The sequence below is a fragment of the Salvelinus sp. IW2-2015 genome, linkage group LG17 (genome assembly GCF_002910315.2).
Source record: "Salvelinus sp. IW2-2015 linkage group LG17, ASM291031v2, whole genome shotgun sequence".
In the NCBI taxonomy this organism is placed as follows: domain Eukaryota; kingdom Metazoa; phylum Chordata; class Actinopteri; order Salmoniformes; family Salmonidae; genus Salvelinus; species Salvelinus sp. IW2-2015.
The window spans coordinates 21,581,810-21,606,405 of NC_036857.1; the positions used below are offsets into that span (position 1 = coordinate 21,581,810).

Consider the following 24,596-nt stretch of genomic DNA (forward strand, 5'->3'; position numbering starts at 1 on the left):
GAGAGACGAACCTCCAGCTCATTAAGTCTCTGTATACGGGGTGTGAAGCGGAAGCTATCCACCTCCACAGCAAAGGGTGGCTGCCAGTCCTGTGGGGAAAGGAAAGCTTTGATCAATGTCTATGTTTGATGTAAACACTTGTCATCCTGCAATCACTAAATCCTGGGCTCAGCTTGAAAGAAAGAGAAAATGTACTTGTGTTTGCTAGACACACAAAGAAACACAAATAAAAGTGAGACTACACCAGATTGATTAAGGTCAGAGGAAAACAACCATATTCAACTCCACACAGGTTTCATGGGGTTAAATGATAGATGCATGTCACCAGTAAACACTTACAGCAGGAGGACGAATCTTGCAGATTCCAGACTTCTCTGCAATTGGACGGATCTTGGCAATGTAGCCCAGGGGATCCTGAAACTCCTCCCATGACGGCTCGAACACTGGGCACTCCGGAGGAGGCACAAAGTCTTCCCCCTCCATCGCCCTGGCAACAGGTAAGGTCAAATCTGCATGTCAAGTCACTACACAGTGCAGCTACTTACTTAGCTAAGCAGATTGGCAGTCAAAATAACTGTCACCATGAGAAGTCCGGGCACAATGTAAGATTTCTTGCTAATCAATGGTCATTTCAATTAATGATATAGGCTACCCATTGATTCTTGACGAATACATTTATGCATGTCTTATAAGGCTGGAAAAACCATCTTACCCTATCATAACCCCAAACCTAAGATTGTTTATGTAGTTATTGGAGTCTTTGTAAACAACACATTCTACATAACACATCTACTATAAAAAAAGTAAATTTCAAATGCATTTCTTGAAAATGTCCACTCCGAGTTCAAAGTTAGGCTAAGGAGAAAATAATCACAAGGGATATTTCCTTATGGGACTACTAGTTCTTCAAAAATTCATTTGTACAGTACCATAAATTGAATTGGATACATTAACAATGCTTTAGAGCATGTTTTTCATCAGATCAAACAAAGGGCCTTAAGGGACACAACCTACAATTTTGAATGGCCATTGTTTCACAAACGTTACATGATTATTCTACTTGTGAATAATGTCTTTGAATTGAATCATGTTTTAATAGTTGGAATAAGTCTTTGGAACATCATGGAACCTTCAATCTAGTAAAACACCAAAAACCCAAACCTGTTAACCCAATATGGGGGAGGCGTTCTTTGTAACTGTTCTCCCCTCCCCCTACCTTACAGACACAGCAAATAATGCACTTCTTACATGGTGCCATTCTTGTCTCATAAGGTCAAATTGGTGTTTGGTCATCAACAGAAAATAATTCACTAACTAACAAAGTATGTTGATACTTGGTGATATAAAAAGACTCATACTGTCTGGGATATGGTTTGTTTCCTACAATTCCTACAACAGGACCCATCTGAAGGCCACCTACATTTCCTTTCAATAGAAAATAATGATAAAGACATTTGAGGAAGCTTCCTACACAAATTCTGGACATATTCTCTAAATATAGCTAAAGCCACTAACCTCAACATAAAAACGTCACAGGATTTAAAGGCCTGATTGCATCCATCCACGCTCCCATTTGCAAGACCAAATATGGGGATTCAAGTTAGGAAACAAATGAATATAGCCATTGTCAAAAATCACAAAATATGGGTAATTTGTCACATAGCTAGCTACATAACGGGAGGTCCTTGGTGACTGACAAGCTAAGACAATCCCAAGCTGTTTGGTTTATTTTAAGTTTCACTGTAGTTAGTTAGTTGCTAACTAGGATTTCTCTAGCTAGCATCTTAGCTAACTTACCGGATAAGAAATATGGCTAGCTAGAGTATAGCTAACGTTATTAGACTTACATGTTAGATAACGTTAGCTGGCACTTGGACAGCAACTCTGCCTGACACGTTCAACGTGATCAGAGGAAATTATGGACTCAGGTGTCACCAATAATATGATGGGCCGTGTAGGTGTCTTGAAAGCTCACGGGGTCTATTGTTCAGCACTGGGTCACGATTACTGTGGCTGAAGCTAACGTTACGGCCTCCACTTTTCAGCCCATCCCAGGCARCACCTCCGGTCTCGGGTAGCACTGCGAATTGGCGTGGAAGTTTCACTGGAAATATTGGTTCCTTCTCTGTTTCGTACCTGTCCCAAGACAGATATGAATTGTTTTATTTTGAATCAAAATACTCCGGACAATCCCGTAGACAATTATTTCTCCTGAGACTACCCTCCTCCCTGTTGACAGTGTTGTTGTTGTTTAGCTCGGCTGGCTAACGTTACCTACGTTAGCTAGCTGTCGCTGGTTAGCTAGCTACTGTAGCTAGTAATGTTACGAGCTAACGTTAGCTAGCAAGCAAGGTCCAGATAGCTCACGTAAAGTTGCCCGTTTTCAGCGTCGCTTCCCCCATATACCCACTTCTGTTTGATTATAAGTGTAAAGATGGTCCACTTTGAAGACTCATTTGCTTGTAAACGAGTATCTCTGTGAGAATGATGTCCCCATCAAATCAATTTGTGACCAATTTCGCTATCCCCCGTTCATCCTGTCTGGGTTTAAACGCCATCTTAGTTTCATCATTGCCTAAGCGCAACCTCAAGTCTCTCAACTACTAGTACTACGACAGCTGAGTTATTTGAGTGGAAGAGAGGACAGGAATTAGTCCCTCCACGTTCGTTCGATTTAGAGAAAGTAGTTCGGAGACGCATTTTCTCTGATCTTGATTTATTTCACGAATTATGGTACCCATTCACGGAATTATTTACTAATATACGCTTGGCAAAATAAAAGTAGTACATAGTTTAAAACGTATGCCATTATTTAAAAAATGCTGATGTGGAGGATGGCAGAAGTGCATGCATGCACGCAGGTGGCACGGACGGAGTAATACCTACTGGCATTGTATTAGTCACGTACACAGTTTACAGTAGCTATAAATGATCAGTGCTGTCCAGAATCCTTGGGCTGTCTCTACCCTAAACTTAATCTCTAACCGAACCATATCATAACATAACCCTAACCATTTTCAGTGGAGACTCCTCATTCAGGGCAGGTGGGGGCAGAGCCCCACGTGTATAGCAAAAAATATGTTTAATAATAATACAAAATAACATATCAGTTTGCAAACAATGTAAAAAAAAATCTATTGAATTAATAAAGTTGATGAAAACATGGTCTCTTTTTTGCTTTCTTGAGTAAGGCAGCTCCAAAATGCATGTGTTTCAGCCTAGCTCAGTGCTTTCTGTGGTGTAGGGGCAGCCAGGGTAAATACAAAGCTTATGGGTTGGTAATCTTCTCTAGTTGCGCAATCATTGGCTCCGTGTTCTGTCACTCATGGGGACACTATGTCACCGCAAAATCTACAGGGAGATCGAGAAAGTTCAGACACCCCTGGGTGCTGCCATAGATTTACATTAGAAGTGCCCATTGTAATAAATATCATTTATTATAACACAAGCATATTTGCTATTACATTGTTATAACTAACTTCTTTCCAAACAGGGTTTCTCACAAACTCATAGCAGATACGGAGACCCACACACACCCAGAGACAGATGGCTGACATAGACCTTTTATCAACACTGACAAGAAAAGGGTGCTTGGTACTGTATTTCACGAGGTACTGAGACACACACATACCCAAGGACAGAGGGCTGACGTAAACCTTTCATAAACACAGATAAGACAGGAACATCTACGCACACACAAAAACTCCTCTTCAGTCTGAACATTTTACAGAGACACACAGAAATGTCAAAATAGGAACATCTACGCACACACCTAATCTCCTGTTTTAGCTGAACATTTCTGAAGACAAAGAACTCTACTCAGAGCCAATGGGACAGTGATACTAGCCTGAAGGAGACCTCGCCCAACTCATCAGAACCAACCAGAGGACCAGAACTTCCAGACTCAACCTACTTTCTGTACTGTATAAAATGTATATGCACTCTGTTATCTGGGCTTCTTTCGGAGAGTTCCAATTTGAGCTTGATGAAAGGGTCCGTGCACGCTATTTCAGATATCTTTACACTTTAATAAACTGCCTTATATCATACCTTATCCACCTGGTCCAGCATCTCAACTTGGTCTCACTCTTCTAGTAAATGTATCATCAACACCATCCAAGAAGGTTCAAGGTCATAGCCACAGATAAAATAACATAAAATCACGTTATATCTACCGTAGCTTTGATTTTAATGATCATGTCAACGTCATACTTTCAAAATCTTAGCTAGCAAGCTAGACAAGCAGTCATCATCATGAATCACATCGACAATCTATTGGCAAATCCTTTTCAATCCTTGTCATATGAAGAGAAATTATTGATAAAACGTATCAGTGCTCATCGGCCATTGGACATAAACATTACACGAGTTGGAAATCGCAAATTCAACATTGAGTGGTTTGGAAGGAATCAGTGTCTAACTGCAAGCATCGCAAAGCAATCACTTTTTCCTTCTCTTGCCTGCTTTTCGGTGGAGAGGGTGCGTGTTCCAAGTCTGGGTTTAAGGGTCTCTTTTCCAAGCTTCAAAGGATAAACATTCACACGCAACACCATGGGCCAGAAAAACTTGAATACATTGGCCATGCTGTCCTGCATGAATCCTGCATGACTCCTGCCACGTTCAAAACAACTGGGAACTGGGAACTGGGAAATCTAACTCTGGGAACTCTTAAAAAATTAGCCCAGACTGGGAAAATACGTTTTGAGCGGTCATCCAACTAGGAATTCCAAGTCGGGAACTCGGGCCTTTAAAGAAGGCCAGAAGATTACTGACGTCATGATTTGATCTTGTTTTTTCCAGAGTTCCCAGTTGTCTTGAAAGCACCATAAATCCAAAGAATGCCAGACTTTAATGACAACGTTTCATGACAAACATGTCTTATATGCTGCTGCATAAATTATGTAATATGCCAGGGAGATATGTATACTGTAGCTAAGAAAGTAATACTAAGTGTATGTTGTGTAGTAAGCTGTTAGTAGCCCATGTGCCTCACCCTAATAATTTGGTCCCTTTCCCCCTGATAACTTATGCTACTGTTCTGACTTGGTGGTTGCCAATGTAGCCTATAACCTGTTTTAGAGAAATGTCATCATTGAATATTGTAAGAGCTTTCTTCATTGTCTCTTTATATGCCCCCTTTATTTATCATACAGTTATAACTTGGTGTACATGGAGAATACTGTAAGAATGGCCCATGTTCTGAATTCTGTCGCTGTACATTTAAAAAGTTCTGAACAAATAGTTATATTGACTACGTCCGTCCTAGCTCACTCATTGATGTCTTAATCGAAATTACGGATTGCATCTTATCTGCTCACCGTTCCCTTATGCCATAGTTTGTATATCTCAGCTGTCAGTAGAAACCACATTTGTTTAAGCAAGTCAGCCATATCAACAATGTTTTTTAAAAGGCAGTAAATGAGGCTGAATGAACAGTTTCGCTGCCAGACAAGGATCCTCTGATACCCAGGTGTAGCTGTCGTAAGGATTCACTCCACAGTGCTGAAAAGAAAGCTCTGCTGTTGGGACAGCTTTATGTAGGCCCTAACAGTTTCTGGGCACTGGTTTTCACCGTTATAGTGCAATTAATGTATTGTTTAGTGTTGTGTAGTGAGTTTGCACCACCAAGATGTACATGCTAAAATCGCCACCGACCATTTTACATTAAACTTCAACGGGGTAGGGAAGTCACAAGGATCCCAGATAGCAGGACCGGTATAAAAAGTGCAGCGAAACTCTTACTTGCAAGCACCCTCAACAGTGCAGTACAATATCAACATCAACTGGATGGTAATTTTCCTGGAGATAAATTGTGTGACTTAATATAGCTATTTAAAAGCATTTGTGTGGTAGTTGAAGAAGTAAAAAATGTTTCAAAGATGCGTTCCAGAGGTTTTAAATAATTTTTATCCAGTAGTTTTTATCCAGTAGTTCTCTAAGTAGAACTCACGAGCCAAAATTGTGTACAACGTCATTCATTTTGTATGATATGTTACCTCCTGCCATATATCTTTTTTTGTGCAATTCATATGATATATTACGAATTCCAATTCATACAATCTGTTACAAATTTGTAAAGGAGTGACTGTTTTATAAATAGCTGATAGTAGCCTTCAGTGGGAGACTAGGTAGTAGTAGTAGTAGGCTTATACAGTCAAATTTAACAAGTGAACAGTTGATCTTTTACATTGAAGTAGGCCTTAGTAAGACACTGTAAGTACCGTAATTGCATATTTTTTTTGTAGCCTGCCTTTTAGACCATGTTTCAGAATATTTAGGTTGGGGAAAAAGTCCATGCAAAACATTGTTGAATTGAAACGTTCTGCGGACAGGTCCACAACCACTGAGGACAGGTCCACAACCACTGCGGACAGGTCCACAACCACTGAGGACAGGTCCACAACCACTGGTATTGTTTTCTCTTCCAGAAAGTGACAGTCATTTTCCAGATACATCATACATTACTGCTAAAGATTAAAACATCCTGCCAACAGAGTGAATAGACCGCTAGTTTATGTAAAATATTTGACAGTATGGGTAAGCTACAGTACTGCTGTGCAATAGGAGCGGGACATCGTTTCCTATTATCAGACCTTAGGATAAGACCCAAATGCAGACAGTTCGAAGTAACACAAGTTTATTACAACAACAGTGGCAAGCAAACAACAGGTCAAGGGCAGGCAGAGGTCTGTAATCCAGAGCAGAGTCTGAAAGGTACAGAACGGCAGGCAGGCTCAGGGTCAGGGCAGGCAGGCAGAGGTCAGTAATCCAGGGCAGTGTCACAAGGTACAGAACGGCAGGCAGGCTCAGGGTCATTGCAGGCAGAATGGTCAAAACCGGGAAAACTAGAAAACAGGGACTAGAGAGAAAAACAGGAGTACAGGAAAAACGCTGGTAGGCTTGTCGAGACAAGACGAACTGGCAACAGACAAACAGAAAACATAGGTATAAATGCACAGGGGGGGCCTCCCGAGTGGCGCAGTGGTCTAAGGCACTGCATTGCAGTGGTAGCTGTGCCACTAGAGATCCTGGTTCGACTCCAGGCTCTGTCACAGCTGACTGCAACCGGGAGACCCATGGGGTGGTGGACAATTGGCCCAGTGTCGTCTGGGTTAGGGGAGAGTTTGGCTGGCAGGGATGTTCTTGCGCACCAGCGACTCCTGTGGCAGGCCGGGCATGCTGACATGGTTGTACGGTGTTTCCTCCGACACATTGGTGCGGCTGGCTTCCGGGTTAAGCGAGCAGTGTGTCAAGAAGCAGTGCGGCTTGGCTGGGTTGTGTTTCGGAGGACACACGGCTCTCAACCTTCACCTCTCCCGAGTCTGTATGGGAGTTGCAGCAATGGGACAAGACTGTAACTACCAATTGGATATCACGAAAAAGGGGTAAAAAAAAAATATATATATAAATGCACAGGGGATAATTGGTTACACCTGGAGGGGGGTGGAGACAAGCACAAGGCAGGTGAAACAGGTCAGGGTGTGACACCTATTTCATCTCAGAACCTATACCAATGCAGGACATAGAAACACAACAATCTATTGATAAACTAACAATTTGTCTTTTGCATGCCTGGCCTAATTCCAATGGTTATACTGCAAATAAATGGTGTTATTTTCATAAGAAAAGGTGCATGGAGGGCGTTTACCAAGCGGAGTAGCCTAAGTAGCCCCGGAACTTCTAGTAGCGGTACATTACAGTAGTAATAGTTCATGTTTAAAAGACAGGTAGGCCATGGCCGGGTTAGCTATAGGAAGTGGGGTCACTATTGTAGTTTGATTAGTGAGTGTGAGGGTTGTTATAGTGGGCTATTTTTATGGGTTGGGGTGAGCTGTGTGGCACAATCAGTCTTAAATAAAAGTTAAATGGGCTCTCCCAGTGATATCATTTGATTGGTAGAAGATATTTCTGTTTATATTTCAGATTTGAAAAACAGAGAAGCAGACCAAGATTTCATAAGCTCATAGTTTTTATGTAAGTTGTTGGGAAAGTGGACTAAATTGTATTTGTTTGTAAAAGTTGAGAGAAAGTAGTTGATGCAGTTACCAAAACAGCTATATTGTTGAATTGGTAGAAGATGTTAACATTTTGATTTCAGATTTAAATAGCAGAGAAGTAGACCCATATTTCACACATTCTGTGTTTTTATGTACACTACCGTTCAAAAGTTTGGAAATGTCCATTAAAATAACATCGAATTGATCAGAAATACAGTGTAGACATTGTTAATGTTGTAAATTACTATTGTAGCTGGAAACGGCAGATGTTTTATGGAATATCTACATAGGCGTACATAGGCCCATTATCAGCAACCATCACTGATGGTGTTCCAATGGCATTTTGTGTTAGCTAATCCAAGTTTATCATTTTAAAAGGCTAATTTATCATTAGAAAACCCTTTTGCAATTATGTTAGCACAGCTGAAAACTGTTGTTCTGATTAAAGAAGCAATATAACTGGCCTTCTTTAGACTAGTTAAGTATCTGGAGCATCAGCATTTGTGGGTTCGATTACAGGCTCAAAATGGCCAGAAACAAAGAACTTTCTTCTGACACTCGTCAGTCTATTCTTGTTCTGAGAAATGAAGGCTATTCCATGCGAGAAATTGCCAAGAAACGGAAGATCTTGTACAACACTGTGTAATACTCCCTTCACAGAACAGCACAAACTGGCTCTAACCAGAATAGATAGAGGAGTGGGAGGCCCCGGTGCAAACCTGAGCAAGGGGACAAGTACATTAGAGTGTCTAGTTTGAGAAACAGACGCCTCACAAGTCCTCAACTGGCAGCTTCATTAAATAGTACCCGCAAAACACCAGTCTCAACATCAACAGTGAAGAGGCGACTCCAGGATGCTGGCCTTCTAGGCAGAGTTCCTCTGTCCAGTGTCTGTGTTCTTTTGCCCATCTTAATCTTTTCTTTTTATTGGCCAGTCTGAGATATGGCTTTTTCTTTGCAACTCTGCCTAGAAGGCCAGCATCCTGGAGTCGCCTCTTCACTGTTGACGTTAAGACTGGTGTTTTGCGGGTACTGTTTAATGAAGCTGCCAGTTCAGGACTTGTGAGGCGTCTGTTTCTCAAACTAGACACAGTAATGTACTTGTCCTCTTGCTCAGTTGTGCACCCTCTCTAGAGCCTAATGGTCCAAGGTTCGGGGCCAAGGTTCCTGCCATCCAGGACCTATATCCTCTACAGGATTGGTGGGTCCCCCGCAGGACAGTTGAGCTAACGTAGGCTAATGCGATTAGCATGAGGTTGTAAGTAACAAGAACATTTCCCAGGACATAGACATGTCTGATATTGGCAGAAATCTTAAATTCTTGTTAATCTAACTGCACCGTCCAATTTACAGTAGCTATTAAAGTGAAATAATACCATACTATTGCTTGAGGAGAATGCACAGTAATAAACTTGAAAAGTTATTAATAAACCAATTAAGCACATTTGGGCAGTCTTGATACATAATTTTGACAAGAAATGCAATGGTTCATTGGATCAGTCTTAAACTTTGCACATACACTGCTGCCATCTAGTGGCTAAAATCTCAATTGCTCCTGGGCTGGAATAATACATTATGTCCTTTCTCTTGTGTTTCAAAGATTATGGTACAAAAAAAATACACGAAAACACACAATTTTTTCTTTGTATTATCTTTTACCAGATCAAATGTGTTATTACATTCATACTAATACATTCATTTCACATTTCCACAAACTTCAAAGTGTTTCCTTTCAAATGGTATCAAGAATATGCAGGTATGTCATTTTAGACGAAAATTGAAAAAAAGGGGCGGATCCGACTAGACGGTGTCAGAGAAAGGCCCCAAAAATTGTCAAAGAATCCAGTCACCCAAGTCATTGATTGTTCTCTCTGCTACCGCACGCAAGCGGTACCGTAGCGCCAGGTCTAAAACGATCCTTAACAGCTTCTACCCCCAAGCCATAAGACTGCTGAACAATTAATCAAATGGCCACCCTGACTATTTACATTGACCCCCCCCATTGTTTTTACACTGCTGCTACTCGCTGTTTATTATCTATGCATAGTCACTTTACCCCTACCTACATGTACAAATTACCTCGACTAAGATGTACCCCCACACATTGACTCGGTTTTATTTTTATTTATTTTTTATTTCACCTTTATTTAACCAGGTAGGCTAGTTGAGAACAAGTTCTCATTTGCAACTGCGACCTGGCCAAGATAAAGCATAGCAGTGTGAACAGACAACACAGAGTTACACATGGAGTAAAAATAAACAAGTCAATAACATGGTAGAAAAAAAGAGAATCTATATACAATGTGTGCAAAAGGCATGAGGTAGGCAATAAATCGAATAATTACAATTTAGAGATTACACTGGAGTGATAAATCATCAGATGAACATGTGCAAGAAGAGATACTGGTGTGCAAAAGAGCAGAAAAGTAAATAAATAAAAAGCAGTATGGGGGTGAGGTAGGTAAATTGGGTGGGTAGTTTACAGATGGACTATGTACAGCTGCAGCGATCGTTAGCTGCTCGGATAGCAGATTTTTTAAGTTGTTGAGGGAGATAAAGTCTCCAACTTCAGAGATTTTTGCAATTCGTTCCAGTCGCAGGCAGCAGAGAACTGGAAGGAAAGGCGTCCAAATGAGGTTTTAGCTTTAGGGATGATCAGTGAGATACACCTGCTGGAGCGCGTGCTGCGGGTGGGTGTAGCCATCGTGACAGTGAACTGAGATAAGGCGGCACTTTACCTAGCATAGCTTGTAGATGACCTGGAGCCAGTGGGTCTGACGACGAACTTGTAGCGAGGGCCAGCCGACTAGGGCATACAGGTCGCAGTGGTGGGTCGTATAAGGTGCTTTAGTAACAAAACGAATGCACTGTGATAAACTGCATCCAGTTTGCTGAGTAGAGTGTTGGAAGCTATTTTGTAGATGACATCGCCGAAGTCGAGGATCGGTAGGATAGTCAGTTTTACTAGGGTAAGTTTGGCGGCGTGAGTGAAGGAGGCTTTGTTGCGGAATAGAAAGCCGATTCTTGATTTGATTTTGGATTGGAGATGTTTGATATGAGTCTGGAAGGAGAGTTTGCAGTCTAGCCAGACACCTAGGTACTTATAGATGTCCAATATTCTAGGTCGGAACCGTCCAGGGTGGTGATGCTAGTCGGCGCGTGCGGGTGCATGCAGCGAACGGTTGAAAAGCATGCATTTGTTTTACTAGCGTTTAGGAGCAGTTGGAGGCCACGGAAGGAGTGTTGTATGGCATTGAAGCTCGTTTGGAGGTAGATAGCACAGTGTCCAAGGAGGGCCGGAAGTATATAGAATGGTGTCGTCTGCGTAGAGGTGGATCAGGGAATCGCCGCAGCAAGAGCAACTCATTGATGTATACAGAGAAAGAGTCGGCCGAAATTGAACCCTGTGGTACCCCCATAGAGACTGCCGAGGACCGGACAACATGCCCTCCGATTTGACACACTGAACTCTGTCTGCAAAGTAGTTGGTGAACCAGGCAAGGCAGTCATTAGAAAAACCGAGGCTACTGAGTCTGCCGATAAGATATTGGTGATTGACAGAGTCGAAAGCCTTGGCCAGGTCGATGAGACGGCTGCACAGTAATGTCTTTTATCGATGGCGGTTATGATGTCGTTTAGTACCTTGAGCGTGGCTGAGGTGCACCCGTGACCGGCTCGGAAACCGGATTGCACAGCGGAGAAGGTACGGTGGGATTCGAGATGGTCAGTGATCTGTTTGTTGACTTGGCTTTCGAAGACCTTAGATAGGCAGGGCAGGATGGATATAGGTCTGTAACAGTTTGGGTCCAGGGTGTCTCCCCCTTTGAAGAGGGGGATGACCGCGGCAGCTTTCCAATCCTTGGGGATCTCAGATGATACGAAGGAGAGGTTGAACAGGCTGGTAATAGGGGGGGTACCGGTACTCCCTGTATATAGCCTCATTATTGTTATTTTATTGTGTTACTTTTTATTTTATACTTACGTTTATTTAGTAAATATTTTCTTAACTATATTTATTGAACTGCATTGTTGGTTAATTTGGGCTAGACGTGCTGCTAGCGCCCCACCTCGACAACATCCGGTGAAATTGCAGAGCGCGAAATTCAAAATGCAAAAATCGTAATATTAAACATTCATGAAAATACAAGTGTATTCCATCGTTTAAAAGCTTAACTTCTTGTTAATCCAACAGCTTCATCAGATTTCAAAAAGGCTTTAAGGCGAAAGCATACCATGCGATTATCTGAGGACAGCACCCCGCATGCACCAGCATTAAAAACATTTCCCAAACCAGCAGAGGCGTCACAAAAATCAGAAATAGCGATAAAATAAATCACTTTCCTTTGAAGATCTTCCTCTGTTTGCAATCCCAAGGGTCCCAGCTACACAACAAATGGTCGTTTTGTTAAAGTCCTTTATATCCCAAAAAAGTCAGTTTAGTTGGCGCGTTTGATTCAGTAATCCACCAGTATCACTTGTTCAACATGCAGATAAAGGAATCCCAAAAGTTACCAATACATTTCGTCCAAACAAGTCAAACAACATTTCTACTCAATCCACAGGTAACCTAATATGTAAATAAAGATACAATTTAAGACGGAATGTAGTATGTTCAATACCGGAGGTAAATAGCGAAGTGCGCGCCCTCATCCACGTGCGCCACAAGACTACAGTCCAAATGAGAGCCACCTTGAAAAACTACAACTACTAACACATTTTTCAAAAAACAAGCCTGAACTGTCAGATTTTATGGCACTACTCAATGACATTGACCCTAATCTCAAATGCACTATTTAACGTGACACTCAACGTGTTCATTATCTCGATATGTGGATTGAGAAATCAAATGGAACCCTGTTTACAACTCTGTATAGAAAAGAAACAGACAGAAATACTCTATTACAGGGTGACAGCTTCCACCCTGTGCCGTTAAAAAGAGGACTTCCAAGAAGCCAATTTTTTAGACTGCGCCGTATATGCCACTCCACAGAGGATTATCTAGAAACAGCAGCAGAGATGCGCATGAAGTTTCTAAGAAGAGGCTATTCGTCACAATGTGTGGATGAAGCTCATAATTTGGCATTGGAAAAAACACGAGATGAACTGCTACAAAAAAGACCCGCTAAAGCCAAAGAACACTCCGTAATGTTCACAACTACATATACTTTGAAGTCGCGAAAAGTGGGAGGTGTGGTCAAGAAACACTGCCATATTTTATCATCGGACCAGTTTTGCCGGCTGAATTTAAATATCCACCACKTATTGTGTATAGGAGAGGTCGCAATTTACGCGATAAATTGGTTCATGCCAACTGCCAGCCACAAAAGAAAATCAGCCAAGCTCTTTTACGCCCTCTACCAAATGGTAGCTATAAATGCCGTGGATGCGCACAGTGCCACAATATGATGAAGTGTGAATATTTCTGCCACCCCCACACAGGAAAACGGTTCCAAATAAATGACATTATTACGTGTTCCACCACCCATGTTATTTACATKATTAAATGTCCATGTGGGCTCTGTTATGTCGGTAAAACCACCCGCTCTSTCAAACAGAGAATTAGTGAAGATAAAAATTCAATCAGGAGAAACGACAGGGATTATCCAGTCGCTGTACATTTCAATGACCTGAAGCATGACATTTCCACCTTTAGATTCTGTGGCATAGAGAAAGTTAAGATATCAGACAGGGGAGAATAAATTAATAATACTCTTGAGTAAAAGAGAATATTTTTGGATTTTCACCCTCCAGACATTATTTCCTAAAGGACTTAATGATGAAATGCTTATGTGTGTTATGTTGTGAATTTGAATTTGAACATGAAATATGTGTCTCTTGTAGATTATTCTGACGTTTTTCGGACGATGTACCCAATGACTAGTGAAAACTTGCTATGTCCTCATTGAGATTTTACAGACGTGTTCAATTCGCCTTATTTATACACTTTTGTAATATTTATGAAATGCATATTGTTATATTTGGTAGCACTTATTTGTTTTTCCTTTGCCTCCAACCCCCTTCGATGTGTAGAACGGATGTGGCTGGGGCCAGGTCTACATAAGGGTGCAAATTTTAAAAAATCACAAAAACTCTGACGAAGGCCGATACGTAAGTTTATTAAATATTGGTGATACTATCAAGAGCAGTGAGCGGTTTCCTTTTTCCTTCATCAAAAAACATGCCTGAAACCCTTTCTAAAGACTGTTGACATCTAGTGGAAGCCATAGGAACTGCAATCTGGGAGGAATTCCTTTGAATATCCCATAGACAAGCATTTGAATAGACTGACCTCAAAATAAAACAATTCTGGATGGATTCTCCTCGGGTTTTCGCCTGCCATATCAGTTATTTTATACTCACAGACATTATTTTAACAGTTTTAGAAACTCCAGAGTGTTTTCTACCCAATGAACAAGGTTGGCAGCAACCCCAACACCAGCAGTGGTCGGTCACAAAAGACAAAGCCTCATATGGGATTATTTTTAGTACATTGCTAGAACGGACAAAAACAAATGTATTGTAGTGTCAGAAGATGGCAGCGTGTGGAACAGAGATAAAAGGGGAAAACCCTGCCAACCTCAAAGTTCATCTGAACAGCACCCACAAAGAATTTCAGGATAAAGACAAGGTGAGAGAGCTATTATTTTGTTTTTGTAATTTGGCCAGGATTCAACTCCTGGTATCCTATGAACACACATAAGATGTGAAACATTTGTAAAATTGTAGGAAATTAGCTTTAAACCTGCAAATTTGTGAACATTTTCAACAGTTTGTCACGATCGTGTGGAGGAGAGACGGACCAAGGCGCAGCGGGATATGAATACATCTTCTTTTATTAGAACGACCAAGATGAACACGAAACGAAACACTTATACAAACTATACAAAAACAACAAACGACCATGAAGCTACAAACGAAAGTGCACACACAAGCTACTTACGTTCAACATAGACAATTACCCACAAACACCTAAAGCCTATGGCTACCTTAAATATGGCTCCCAATCAGAGACAACAATAACCAGCTGTCTCTGATTGAGAACCAAATCAGGCAACCATAGACTTTCCTAAACACCTACACTCAACCATAGACATACCTAGACACATACACTCAACACAAACCCATACACTACAACCAACACTCCCTATACCATATAATCACCCAAAACACACACATACCCCATGTCACACCCTGACCTAACTAAAATAATAAAGAAAACAAATAATACTAAGGCCAGGGCGTGACACAGTTGGAGGTCACATGAGTTGCGAGGTGGGGTTTTGTTATTACGCTGATAAATGACAATATTGTTCTGGACCTTTGCCACCTAAGAAATTTGTGGGCCCGGACCGTCTCAAATAGTACTTGAGTATACCCCTGCTTTAGGCCTACAACACATAAATGGCTCCTAGCCTCCCATGCATAAGGCTACTTTCTGTCTCTAACACTAAAATTGAAACTAAATCATGTAAAAACAAAATATTAATGTTTTTATCAAACTGAATAAAACTGAATAAAAACTGAATAAAAACGAACAAATCAAGTCTGAAAACTAACTGAAACTGAACTGAACTTCAAATCAAATCTAAAAATGAACAGAAATAAAAACTAATAGAAAATCACAAAACTATAATAACCTTGCTCCATATGCATTGCTAATCAATCACCTAATTCATTAGTGTGCACACACTGACATTGCAGCTGTAGCTAATTTTGAGAGTCGACTCTAACGACTCTGATAGCAGGAGTCAGAGTCAACCCCCCAAAGTCCTGGTGTCATTCACCCCCCCAGTGCCAAATTTTCTATTTCTGAAAGTTCTATGGCAGTTAATTCAAAAGTGTGAAGTAAGCTTAATAAAAGTAGTTGATGCGGTTCCTAAAACAGCTGTATCTCTTGATTGGTAGAAGATAATTCTGTTCTGATTTCAGGTTTGAATACCAGGAAGTACACCAATATGTCATACACTCATACATTTTGTTCTAAAGTGCTGGGAAAGTGCTACACAGTAAGCTATAAATAAAGAAAATGTGTTGCTGTCCATCACATTTGCAGACATTTATTCTGTCATGAAGACATTAATAAAAGACGGAAGATTGTTTCACTGCAAGGACACTTTTTAATATATCAGAAGCAATAAATATTCACATCTCAATTCTCTACTCATCCAGTTAATACTTACTACATACACAAATTAAATTCTTAAGATCATACTTCCTGTATGTTTAAAATAATATCAATTAGTTCTCTGACATACAAACACTTAATTACTGCAATTTATTCTCTCACCCTCAGTCTAAAATAAAAATAATTCAATATTCAAACCAAAGTCCCCTACTCGTCTTTCTCTCTCACACACGCACACTCACACGCACGCACGCACGCACGCACGCCTCAATATAATATGTACATTCAGATTTATACAGTACAATCCATTCAATAAGTGCAGATATATTCATGCAAGAGGGGTCACAAAGGGACAGTACAGAGGGAATTATGCAGGTAAAAGCCAACAAAAAAACTTCAACCTCAACCCCCCCTAAAACCTTACATTTTTCCTTGACTACCCATATTCTTGTTCTGGCTTTTAACATTAATCTGTCTCTTCTTTGTCCTCAAGTATTGTCTAGCATGTCTAACTACAATTCACCATCCTAAAATTAAATGATTCCCTTTATCCTGAAACGCTAATCCCTTGTTCAATCTACCATTGTTCAAACACAGTGCAATAGAAGGACAGAGAGAGGAAGTAAGAAAGATGGTCAACAGAGATGAGAAGATTAACAAACCTGTTTGATCTAATGACAAGCCCATTCAGTAAGGGTGCTGGGGTGTAGGCTATTAGAGTTCTCTGAGGACTGGCAAGGGGGTATGTGAGGAGGGTGTTTAAAATAATTCAATTTTTGACTTGAAGACACCACGTGTGCAAAACCACAAAACTATATTACAAGGCGTGCTTGTTCAAAGACATAGACCATCCAAACACACGCCATGTGAGAAACTCTCTCAACAAGACCAGATGCTTCTGACTGAGTCCCATGATAACAAGGAGGACAACAGGGAGGATAACAGGGAGGACATAAACGACAGGGTCACCAATGAAATGAGGATCATTGTCCATGAGCAGGTAAAAGGTCAAAGCCCTTAAGGGGATCTTTCAGAGGGGTCTGAGGTGGGAAAGCATATTCATTCATATGCATTTTGACTCCAATTAACTTTTTTTTTTTTACATTGTGCAACTACTAGTTCACACAATCACCAGTCTCCTAAAAATAAACAGACAAATTGAGGGAGATATAGGGTACACAACTCTCTAAGAACAAAAATTGTCCTAAATATGAACTAATATTTTTAACATTCAATAATAATAACTGATAATAAAAGTTATCAATGGCAACCATCATAGAGAACAAAAATAAATCACACTTTATAACACCCTCATTACATACAAGTATGAGGGAATGAATAAATGTATATATCCTCTGTATAATCATTTTTTTATCAATCAAACATCTGTAATATCGAATTAATCACTGGATCAAAACAGTTATGTTATTAGACAATATTCATAATACTCAGCAATTACATATGTAACATTTATACAACAGCAAAAAAGCTTAAAAACATTCAAAAATATTATTGGTAGCATCATTAATCCACACACCCTATAGGGAATGCATGTAAACCCTATGAAACCAGCTGACTTCTCTTTACATGTAAAAGACCATAGAGCCTAAGACTGCCATTGAACCGTGAGTCATAAAAGTTGAAGACAAAGCAAATGTCTCTGAGGTCTACTTTAAAAAAGGATACCTTTCAGTGATGAAGACCTGCCGTGGTAATTGACAAACCTATTATGAAGCTGAATAAATTATTGCAAAATCGAGGGGATTCTTTTTGCAACTATCCTCAATGGCTGTTTACAATGTACAACCCTGCTGGAATGTATTTAGTGGTGAAGTCTTTTTCATATCCAGATGGGTGGAGATGGTCTTTCTGTTGGTCAGCATTGTCCTTATCTCAACAACACCAGAACCAAATCTTGCGTGTTTTCATCGTCAGATTTGCCCCATTCATAACGTTGCACGATTACATGTTGGTACTTATGTTTAAAACACTCTCAAGCTCATGTCTTGGCAAAGTCCAGAGTTTCCAATAATACTTCAGACAGTGAAACACTGGGTACAGGCCCTCTACTATACATTTACAACCAGCATCAGTTCTATGGCTAGGGAAATTGTTGATTTTGTGTGTGTGTGTGTCTTTTAATGGTTTTTCCTGCCTGCTGCCAACTTCAACATCATTGCTCCTACCTGTGACTCTCCCTTATGAGTTTGTGTGCTGAGAGCTGATAGAGTTCACCTGAGAAAATTATTTGCCTATATCCAAACCTATTTGTGTACCTACATTTATGTGGGCATTGCTTTATGTGTGTTTATTCTGCCTGTGTGTCTTGTATGTGTTCAGGTATGTGCATGCAATTTAGCTCCAACTCTCTTTCCTTTGCTCTCTCGGTCTACATGTGTGGGAAGCGGAGGTGAAAGTAGCAGAGGCGAAATAAGTTGCCGTTTCTTCTTGTCACTGCGCTGTTGTTACTGCTGCTGCTGTCCTGCTCACCTCTACTAGCCCTGGCTCTATCCCTGTCCCTAGCTCTGCCCCCTTCCTCCATCCTACCCTCTGACCTCTGCCTTCTGTGGCCCACGTTCTGCTGCTCACACCACCGTGCTGATCCGGTTGATAGGTTTGGATTTGGAGCTGCCCCCTGTGCCAGTCGCCCCAGCTCCCGTCACCTGGGGCCCCTGCTGAGGCTGCCCGGGGTGCTGGGGGGTGAGGGCAGAGAGGCATAAGAGGGATAAGGGGGGTAGAAGGGGGGGGTAAAGGGGAGTGGGGGGGGGGAGGGGGATGAGAAGAGAGAGGAGGGTACAGGGGCTGATACTGGCGGCGGGCGGAGCGTGATGGGTGTTGACGGAAGCGGACGGCTGCTGATGCTGATGTTGGTGGGGCAGCGTGCCAAAGATGAAGCGAGATGATGTGGGTGGGGGGCGGGTGCGGCGCGGCACTGAGGGGGTGCCCGGGGTGCGGGTGTGGGAGTGTGCTGGGTGCGGGGGTGCGGGTGGGAGTGAGACAAAGTCAGAGGAGGTTTGCCTGGCATGGCGCCCACCCTGATAGAGTGTGTGGGCTGTGTGTGGTACAGGTGAACTGGGGGTCTGAGATGTTGGGAGTGAGGAGAAAAGGGGGGAGGACAGCCCACCGCCATGTTCTGTAGCGACCCTGCATGCCATGCTGGGAAAGCTGGGAGAGATGGGCCAGCTGCTGGAGCTGGGCGTGAGGGGGGCCAATAGGAGGGCGAAGAGGGAACGGCCCTCTCTGAAGGATATGAGGGGGCACGCCCCCACCTGGCAAGGGAGGAGGGCCAGCTAGGACGTGGTATGCGATGGTGATGGTAGTAGGGAGGTGGGGGCTGCACGGCGCCGTGTGGCAGTACTGAGCATGCAGGGCCTGGATCTTGGAAGGGCCCCCTCCGACTGGCACAGAGATGATGGGGAGTGAGGAGGGCCCTCCCGTAGTGGGTGGGGGGACAGGGGCGGGTAGGGTGGCCCCGGTGGTATAAGGGACTTGGCGGCTTGGCGCGTTGCTGCCGAATAGAGAGCCCAGGAAGGAGCCCGTATTGCCCCCCCCAGGCCACTCCCCACCCCCGCTCTCCTCACACTGCTGGGAACCCCCAACTCCCGTCCCAGCAGCGGTGTGTTGTTGCCCCCGGCCCCACCCCCCACCCCCGTTCCGGGGCTCAGGATGGGGCGATGCGGCCGGTAGTCTTCTGTAGGGTAGCAGCCTGGGACCACGCCCGGAACCGGGTAACGCTGGTGCGGCTGGGGGCTGCTAATGATGGAACCCTGAGGAAGACAAAGAGGAAGAGGAAGGAGAGTTGAGAAGGAGTTCTGGAAAGGAAGTAATTCATGCATATGACATCCTATCAGAATGCCTTGGACAAATCACTGAAGCACTGCAATGACAAACACCACAACACCTGCAAACCAACAACAAACCAATGAATTCTTTTTTTTGACAATGCAAGAATGGAGAAGAACAAGAGTTGAGAACAAGAACATGCACAGGCTTTTGTGAGAACACAGAGGTATGAAAAGCTCATTCCAGAACACACGCATGCACATGTCAGTCACACATGTCAGTCACACACATCAAACACACAGAGCATGCTGAGGAAGGGGTCAGGGTCAAGGACGAGGACAAGGGGAAAGACTACGCGTTTATGGCTCTATTAAAGGGATATACTGGGATGGCTATGTTTGAGGTATACGTATTAAGGGGCAGGTACACCATTCAGTTTGTCCATTCAGACTTACTTCCATGGTACTGTCGAGGGAGCCAACACTGTTACTGCGACCACGTTTCCCTGCACCCAGCCAGGAAGAGGCAGGTTACGAAAGAGAGGAAATAGAGTAACAGAATGTTGCAGAGTGAGGTTGCAGAGAGGTGAGAGATATGACTTGCAGAAGCTAGTGTTCTTTCATGTGCCAGAGATAATAGAACAAGATGAGACCAGAAGAAGCAAAGGAAGAATCTCAAGCAGCCCCATGGACCAGGTACCCTCTACTCTCAGTGTCCAGACATTAGTGTCTGAAGAATTTCTATGAATCCTTATAAAGAACACAGTCAGTCAGTAAAAAGAGCATATAGAATATCTCTATTAAACAGCAGGATTACTGAGAGTATTTTATTAGCATAAGACACAATTTCCAGGAAGTGGTTTGTATGTACTTTATATATATATATATACACTACTGTTCAAAAGTTTGGGGTCACTTAGAAATGTCCTTGTTTGGAGTATCAGCACTTGTGGGTTCGATTACAGGCTCAAAAGACCTTCCATTCTTTTTCTTTACAGAGTTGCAAAGAAAAAGCCATATCTCAGACTGGCCAATAAAAAGAAAAGATTAAGATGGGCAAAAGAACACAGACACTGGACAGAGGAACTCTGCCTAGAAGGCCAGCATCCCGGAGTCGCCTCAATTGTTGACGTCGAGGCTGGTGTTTTGCGGGTACTATTTAATGAAGCTGCCAGTTGAGGACTTGTGAGGCGTCTGCTTCTCAAACTAGACACTCTAATGTACTTGTCCTCTTGCTCAGTTGTGCACCAGGGCCTCCCACTCTATCTATTCTGGTTAGAGACAGTTTGCGCTGTTCTGTGAAGAGAGTTGTACACAGCGTTGTACAAGATTGTACGAGTTTCTTGGCAATTTCTCGCATGGAATAGCCTTCATTTCTCAGAACAAGAATAGACTGATGAGTTTCAGAAGAAAATTATTTGTTTCTGGCCATTTTGAGCCTGTAATCGAACACACAAATGCTGATGCTCCAGATACTCAACTAGTCTAAAGAAGGCCAGTTTTATTGCTTCCTTAATCAGCACAACAGTTTTCAGCTGTGCTAACATAATTGCAAAAGGGTTTTTTATTGATCAATTAGCCTTTTAAAATGATAAACTTGGATTAGCTAACACAACATGCCATTGGAACACAGGAGTGATGGTTGCTGATAATGGGCCTCTGTACGCCTATGTAGATATTCCATTAAAAAACAACATTAACAATGTCTACACAATATTTCTGATAAATTTTATGTTATTTTAATGGACAATAAATGTGCTTTTCTTTCAAAAACAAGGACGTTTCTAAGTGACCCCCAAAATGTTGAACGGTAGTGTATGTGTGTGTGTGTTTTCTTGTGTGGGTGTTTGTGTGTGTATGTTTTACCTCCATCTGATAGGTCTCGGAGAGATGAGCTGAGCGCCGAGCGTTTGAGTCCCTCTCCCGCAGAGTAGTTGTCATCTAGACTGGGCCTTCCCAGGGTGCCGTTCGCCACCTCACCCTTCACACCCACTCCACCTCCGACCAAGCCGGTCAGCAGGCCAGTCCGCATCACGCCTTTCTGCTTCTCCAACTCGGCTACGGAGAGAAAGAGAGATTGAGAGGAAGACCGAGAGAAGAAGATTGACAAAAGAAATAGTTAATACACATCACTACCTTTCTTCCTGTGTTCCACTTACAGGTGGATAGGGTTAGATGCAGGAAAGCAGTAGTTACTCTATTACACTGTCGAGCCACACACAGCCGTAGTTCCCCATAATGACCAACAGGGGGAGGTGTACTCACACTCCACTCTGTACTTCTCCATCTCCTGCACCTCAGCGATACTCTCTTTAAGGTCACTGACAAAGCGGGTGCGGTCCTGCTGGCTGGGAGCCATAAACACGATAAGAACCTTCCTCTCTCCACCCAACACTGCTGAGGTCAGACGGATACCGTGGGGGTAGTCTGGGTGACCGAGACAGACAGAGAAAGAGAATAATGTAAAAACATAACATTTACCATCTGGCTGTTAACTTTATGACCTATGTTGACAGACAGAGACACATACAGAGTGAAACGAGAGTGAACTCAATCAAAGATACGAGAGGAGCATATTCATCAGCTTAATAGAGGGAGAGAAAGAGTACAGAGCAGAAAACTACTGATAAGTAAATGTGCAGATGTCTGGAGGGGTTTAGTGTTGAATATGAGGAAGAAGCAGAGGAGGAAACAGGCTCTCACAGGAGTTCTGGAACATGTGGACTTGCATCTCCACTAGAGGGAAGGACTGTCTGAAACTGTACGTCACAGAAGTCTTCTTCTTCTGGAAAATCTTAGTCACCTGAGAAGGCACATGGAAAACATGTGGTTGTAAACGGAGGGGAAAAGAGAACATTATATATATTTCTACATTGTTTAGGATAGCCTGATGGTCTCCAACTCTCCATATGCATTAGCAGGAGGCTCTCATAGGAGTTCCCATTGTTAGGAGGACGTGTTAGGAAGCCTCACCACCAGCAGGTCGTTGAACAGGAAGACCTCCCGTTGGTGAACTCCTGTCCTCTGGGGTCGGTTGGGGTCAGGCACCTCATAGAGCTGACAGCAGCATACCAGCCTGCGGTGTGGCAGAGACATCACCTACACAAAACACAAAGAAAGAAAATAGTTTAGTATTAAATCTCCTTAAGGCTGAGCAGTAACACAAAGAACAAACTAGTGTTACAGCTTGTCAATGCAGTAACACATAGCAACAACACAGAGTACCACAGATGTTGACAGGCTAAACAGGGAAATGACACGGGGCTACAGTTACATTTCAAGCCCAGACAACTCACAGGCTTTTTGCCTACTATGACTCTCTCTACCGCCTGCACTTGGGACACGTGGTCATCGTTGGTCCTTAGCTCCCACTTCTGGATGCGCTGGTAGATCCCAACCAACAGATCCCTGGGAATGTCCTGGCCGTTGTCCACTCCTGGTAGACACACAGGGAAAGAGGCTGTTAATGCGTTAAATGCGCTTATATCAGTCAACTTCCTGCTGTGTTTAAATATTTTGCTCATTTGATTGAAAAAAACTCTTTGATGGAAAGTGTCTTGCGTTATGAGTGTCTGGGAGGTAGCAGGCTCACTTTTAAGTTCAAAACTCATACAACCCAAAAAGGACGAGACAAATGCAGTGGAAATAGTCATCACTGATCACGGTATACTGCCATGTTATAGTCTGGGGGCCAGCCTGAGAATCTTGTTTCTCACATGAGGACCTTAAGTTGAATGTTACTTGGAGTATTTTGTTTGTGCGCGTGTGTATGGATCTGCTTGTTCCAACTGCACCTCTGAGGTTCTTGATGAAGTCCTCTATCTTCATCTTCCTCTCTGCCTTGACGTTGGGGCTGTACATATCCGTGTTGAGGAGGATGATGGCGAAGGCCAGGATGAAGATGGTGTCTGGGTTCTGGAACTGGCGGACCAGCGTCGGGTTACACACACAGTACCGCTGACTGGGGGAGAAAGGAGAACACGTTTCAAGTACTTTCAAGAGAGAGTAGTAGTGTAGATTTAAGAGGGATTTCCAAAACAACAACACACATTCTCACTGTACATTCAATCTATTTCCACAGAGTGTCTAACAACACAATAGACACGTGAGTTTGACTATTGAACACACCTGAAAGCTTCTATGAGCCTCTCTACTTTCTGGGCTTCTCCTTGAACTCTAATCTGGGCCTGGAACTTCCTCAGAGCATCGTCCAGGTCCATACCTGAGAAGTCCATCTCGTCCACCACACAGCTATAACACACACAGGAGACACAGTCACTACTGTAACAGTAGCCTCTCCAATTACTTCTAGTAATCTCCTATTTACTGTATACTCCCATTCGGAATCCTCCACCTCTCCGTCCCTCATTCCCTTACTCCAGTACGTCCTTGTTGAACTGTTTCTGCCGGTTGCCGAGGAATTCTCCGATCATCTGTCTGCTAAGGCCCTTCCTCTCCAGGATGAAGCGAGCGATCCCGACCGGAGTGTCGGACACAAAGCCTCTCTCGATCAGGTACTGGATCCCTTTTTCTGGCTTCCTGAGAATCACAGAGACCAATCAGACAATGACAAATCACAAGAGAACGACTCCCACTTCCCTCTCGGTGACACTATATCCTGACTCACTACTTTTTCTGTTTTGAAGGTTTTACATTCAATGATTGTGATATGTGGTTGATTGTGACGTGGTT

The 24,596-nt window shown here is 42.7% G+C and overlaps 1 protein-coding gene and 1 long non-coding RNA gene across 2 annotated transcripts in view; both read right to left on the reverse strand.

Annotated features, from left to right (window-relative positions):
* Positions 1 to 10: 10 nt before the first annotated feature.
* Positions 11 to 2,777, reverse strand: LOC139022533 (uncharacterized). Its single transcript, XR_011481312.1, has 3 exons — positions 1,848 to 2,777; positions 340 to 487; positions 11 to 89 (listed from the first exon to the last, which is right to left on the reverse strand). It is a non-coding gene; the product is annotated as an uncharacterized lncRNA (long non-coding RNA).
* Positions 2,778 to 16,038: 13,261 nt separating this feature from the next.
* The window catches only part of LOC111976669 (IQ motif and SEC7 domain-containing protein 1), a 47,250-nt gene continuing 38,692 nt past the window's right edge, over positions 16,039 to 24,596 (reverse strand). The window contains 20 exon segments of the mRNA XM_070447947.1: positions 16,039 to 18,816; positions 18,818 to 18,932; positions 18,935 to 19,091; positions 19,094 to 19,257; positions 19,260 to 19,425; positions 19,427 to 19,470; positions 19,473 to 19,520; positions 19,523 to 19,606; positions 19,609 to 19,629; positions 19,632 to 19,752; positions 19,755 to 19,889; positions 20,361 to 20,410; positions 21,771 to 21,962; positions 22,170 to 22,331; positions 22,608 to 22,707; positions 22,878 to 23,003; positions 23,201 to 23,340; positions 23,699 to 23,865; positions 24,033 to 24,155; positions 24,282 to 24,443. Of these exon segments, the coding sequence (XP_070304048.1) occupies positions 18,708 to 18,816; positions 18,818 to 18,932; positions 18,935 to 19,091; positions 19,094 to 19,257; positions 19,260 to 19,425; positions 19,427 to 19,470; positions 19,473 to 19,520; positions 19,523 to 19,606; positions 19,609 to 19,629; positions 19,632 to 19,752; positions 19,755 to 19,889; positions 20,361 to 20,410; positions 21,771 to 21,962; positions 22,170 to 22,331; positions 22,608 to 22,707; positions 22,878 to 23,003; positions 23,201 to 23,340; positions 23,699 to 23,865; positions 24,033 to 24,155; positions 24,282 to 24,443 (2,386 nt within the window). The 3' untranslated portion in view covers positions 16,039 to 18,707.